The sequence below is a fragment of the Musca vetustissima genome, unplaced genomic scaffold (genome assembly GCF_032173495.1).
Source record: "Musca vetustissima isolate MV318-11 ecotype Yass unplaced genomic scaffold, APGP_CSIRO_Mvet_v1 utg170737, whole genome shotgun sequence".
NCBI lineage: Eukaryota > Metazoa > Arthropoda > Insecta > Diptera > Muscidae > Musca > Musca vetustissima.
Window position 1 is genome coordinate 36,737 of NW_026882722.1, and position 4,778 is coordinate 41,514.

The 4,778-nt window shown below is 33.2% G+C and overlaps 1 protein-coding gene across 1 annotated transcript; it reads right to left on the reverse strand.

The window, feature by feature from the left end:
- Positions 1–2,681: 2,681 nt before the first annotated feature.
- LOC133329388 (ras-related protein Rap1) lies at positions 2,682–3,250 on the reverse strand. Its single transcript, XM_061537862.1, has one exon. The coding sequence runs from the start codon at positions 3,235–3,237 to the stop codon at positions 2,683–2,685; it is 555 nt and encodes a 184-aa protein (XP_061393846.1). The 5' UTR covers positions 3,238–3,250; the 3' UTR covers position 2,682.
- Positions 3,251–4,778: the final 1,528 nt, after the last annotated feature.

Here is a 4,778-nt window from a genome sequence, read left to right on the forward strand (position 1 = left end):
AGACAAGACGTATATGTAGGAACATATATTGTTTTCCACATGATTAATATCAATCAAATAAAAATGTTTAAAGATACATCCATAATTAAATGTATATCTTTAAGGACTAAGCTTTAAATAAAGGTTAACAGGTTTAGGCAATATTTAAGTCAATTAGGAAATTATCAAAGTTGTATCGGACCTACATCTTTTTGACGGTGTTCATAGAAGTCATATTAAAACCAATGATTAACTCAAGAGATAGGTTGCTGATATTTTGTACGCGAAAATCTTTTGTATATTGAGTCAATATTTAAAATGGATTATTGGGAATAGTTCCAAAATTTAAAAAGCCTTAAAAATGGACCGATATTGATAAATCATGGAAGGTTGGGAAAGGAATCTTAAAAAAAAAACGGATTTTTATATGAGGCTATATATGAAATGGTACCATTATTGACTACATCCGGTAGGTAGGAATATTTGGTATGAAAATCGCGTAGTATCATTACAGGGAATTCGGTTGAAAAACGTACTCCAAAATCCCAAAATAGTTATATGGGAACTACCCAAAAAAAGTTGACCTATATTTATAGTTTGTTGGCGAGAAGATTTGACACCGATTTAAAACCCAACATAAAAAATTAGAGCCTATTCAATTGAAAAACTTGTCCAAAATCCTCAAGGTCCGCAAATTTTGGGGGTACCTTTATATGGAGGCTACCCCAAAAAGTGGACCGATATTGATATTTTTTGTAGAGAGATTTCATAGCAAATGAGAATCCTAAATACCAAGTAACAACCATTTCAGTTTAAAAACGTGCCCTTATATGGAGGCTAAAAATCAACCAATGTTGATAATTTTTAGTGCAGAGATTTGGTACCCAATAACAATACAAAGTACCGAATTGTAGCAAATTCCGTTTAAAAAACATGCCCAAAATCCCAAACATTACGAAGTTTTGGCGGTAAATTTATATGGATGCTACCCGAAAAAATTGACCGATATTGATCATTTTTAGTGCGAACATTTTTCACCCAATAAGAATACAGAGTGCTGAATTGGAGCGAAATCGGTTGAAAAATGCGAAATTTTAGGGGTAACTTTATATGGGGGCTATCCGAAAAAATGGACCAATGTTGATCATTTTTAGTGCAGAGTTTTGGTACACAATAAGAATACAAAGTGCCGAATTGTAGCGAATTAAGTTGAAACACGTGCTTAAAACCCCAAAAATACCTACATTTGGGTGTAACTTTATATTTGGGACTACCCGAAAAAGTGGACCGATATTGATAATTTTTAGTGCGGAGATTTGTTAACCAATAAGAACAAATTGTACCATATTTCAGCGAATTTGATTGAAAAATGCTCTCAAAACCCCCAAAACACCGAACATTAAGGGGGTACGTCCTTATATGGGGGGAGGGGTTATGTCTAAACGTGGACAGATATAGTCCATCTTCGAACTTTATGCAAAATTTTGGCAATCTTTCTCAATTTGTTTAGGGGCTGAGTGATTGAAACTTAACCCTCCATACTATGGTGAAGGGTAAAAAAATGGTTAATATTGGTCCACATTTAAGTATAGCTCCCACCATAGCAGTACAGCTAAGATCCGGATTGTGCAACCTTCTCATTTAATATTGGGTACACATTGATGCTTTTTTTTAAATTGACTATTTAATTTTTAGTTTACAAAACAGGAGTAATATGCATTCCATATAACAATTGAAAAAAAACATTGTGAATAAATATTCGGATTTTTCAAATTGCAATAAAAAAATAAAAGAAAATAAATTCAACACTAATAGATGAAATGTGTTGCATAAATAAAAAAAATAAAAACAATTCATGTGTTTTTTTTTTAATTTAATTAATAAATTTTATTTAGATTTCTTTACAGAACCTAAAAGGCTTAAGGGTTTACAACTATTAAATTATGGTTTCTCTTTATGTTTATGGAAGTTTGAAGTTGTTTGTTTTTTTTTTACTTTTTCATTTTTAACTTGTTTGTTTTTATCATATTATTATCATTATTTTTTAAATTATTATTACAACTAAGATTTGTGTTTTTGTTTTTTATGAAAAAAATTTAAGAATTTTTTTTAATTTTTATGCTGTTTATCAAATTTTCTTTCCTGTGTATATCATTTTAAAAAATAATTTACCCATTTATGAAAAAAAGAAAATATTAATATTATTAATTAATGAAAAATAATTAATTAATAATAACTATAATATAATAATAAGTGTATATGTATAGTAGTAGAGAAGAAAAAACCGTAGCAAAAAGGCGACAATAGTGGATTTTCTTTGTTGTTGCTGTGGTTGGTTTTGTTATTTTTTCTTTCAGTTTATCATTTGTATTATATTGTTGTTGTAGTTTTTTGTTATGAAATGTGTTGCTGTTTTGTTCATTTTGTGTTTATTGTAACTTTAAAAAAGTTTAGTTTTTGTTGCTTGAGTTTTTTCTTTTGTTGTTGTTTTTCTTTGTATTTTTATACTGGGAGTATAGTTTTGGAAAGTGAGTGTTAAAAATGGAAAGTTTTCTTTTTTTCTGTTGTGGCCTGGAAATTATAGGAAAAAATTATGTCCTGGGATGTTTTGTTTCTTTTTTTCGAGGGGAATATTTTTGTGTTTGATTTGTAAATATGTTTAGACATATATATGTGGGAGTGTGTTTATGCATAGATAGAGTCTTACAGCAGAACACATAGGGATTTCTTGGGCTTTTTCTGTTTCTTTTCGGGTGACTTTTTGTTTATCTGTCTGACGAGGTCATAGAATATATCGACAACATTCACTTTTGCTTTGGCAGATGTTTCCATGAAGGCGCAGTTGAATTGAGTGGCCAACGATTTGCCCAGCTCCTTGCCGACCACACGTTCATCTTCTAAATCGCATTTGTTACCCACCAGAACCATGGGTACATCATCTGTGTCCTTGACGCGCAGAATTTGCTCCCTCAAATCTTGCAGATCGTTGAAGGTGGACTGTGCTGTTATCGAATAGACTAAAACGAAACCCTGGCCATTTTTCATGTACAGATCCCGCATGGCGGTAAATTGTTCTGTACCCGCTGTATCCAATATCTCCAACATGCATTGTTGGCCATCGACTTCCACCTGTTTGCGATAACTGTCCTCAATGGTGGGATCGTATTTCTCAACAAAGATACCTTGTACAAATTGCACGGTTAGAGCGGACTTGCCGACACCACCACTGCCCAAGACGACAATTTTATATTCACGCATTTTGATTTGTGTGCTGGCTGCAGCAGTTGTTACTGTTGTTGTTGTTCTTGTCTGCTTCCGACTGGCTTGTTGGGTGGGCTGATCTTCTAGCTGGGTTGGTTGTGGTCAGCAATCAAGAGTGTGGATTAAATATAGTTTGACGTTTGTTATTGATGATGATTGTTTCTTTGCTCTTGCAGTTGTAAATAAGGCGAATTCCTACGATTTATTATCTCGTGCTCGTTAAGTGGCTCTGCTTTGTGGATAGTTCACCGGGGGCTAGGGTTAAAGGTTAGCATGCAATACTCCCCCTGTTGTGTTGTTGAATTTTACTTTTTTGGGGGAAACTCAAATGTTCTGGAAGATATTTTAGAGTCTTTATGGTGCGGTGACTTTTTTTATTTGTGTGTTATCGTCGTATTGGTGTGCTTGCTTGGCTGTTTGTTGTTTTATAGGCGTTGTTTTAAACAAAGATTGCTTACAGTTGTTGTTGTTTTAATATTTAATATAAAATAAATCCAAGTAGTGAATTTCCTTAATTTGATTTCTTATTATAACTATTTTATTTTGTGTGTTTTTGTTTTACTTTCTTTTCTTTTTTGCTCGTTTTTCTTGATCAGACTTTATTTCAGATGATGATTATTTAACTTTTTGTTGCTGCTATTGCCGCTGTTGTCTCTGCTTGATGTTATTACTTTGCCGTTTTCATGAAGATGATGATGGTGTATGTGTGTGCTTGCTGGCTCGTTCCCCTATCTCTGCCGCTCTTGCTCGTTCACACTCTCTCTCACTCGTTTTCAACAAAGGAAATTCTGTTGTGTTGTCCGTAATTAATAACAAGAGTGCACTCCTCTCAATCTCTTCGGCTTGATGAATAGGGCCTTGTCTTCTTCAACTTGTTGTTGTTGTTGCTATTGTGTTATTCTTTGCGGCTTTTTGTGTCTGTTGAACACTACTTTTAACGTTCAATATTATTTTTTTTTCACTTTTTTGGCACTATTATCTTTTTGTTAAAAACGAGTACAATAGAGTTACTGCTCTTCTTCTTGTTTGCTAGCTTTCTGGAATTTACCTCAATCGCAAGTGTGCCGCCGCAAAAACTGTAATCAAATTTCACCTAAAAAACGTAGATAAAAAACCACATTAAAACATTTCTGTAACGATGATATTCTACTGTAGCATGAAGTATCAAATTTTGAAAACGCAACAACCCCGTTGTTACTCTTTCGACTTTGTAGCTCTGTAATATTGTAAGAATTTTTACTCCATTGTGTTTCTTTCTTCATTAATTAACTCATTACTAAACTTTGCACACAACAAATTAAATTTTTCGACTCAAACTAAGGCATTTTAATGACTCACCACAAACACACAATTAACTCTTGCATTAAAAACTCACTAAACAATTTCTTTGCATGGCATTCGCCCTGGCACACACGCACACTGCCACACAACTTCTTTACAGCAAGCATTCACAACTCACTGCACACATACATACATTTCTCTTCTATTAGAGCCACACAAAAAAAAATAACTTGCCTTTCTTTCATTTGCTTTATCTC

Coding starts and splice junctions, on each gene's coding strand:
- LOC133329388 (XM_061537862.1), bottom strand. CDS start 3,237: ATGCGTGAATATAAAATTGTCGTCTTGGGCAGTGGTGGTGTCGGCAAG.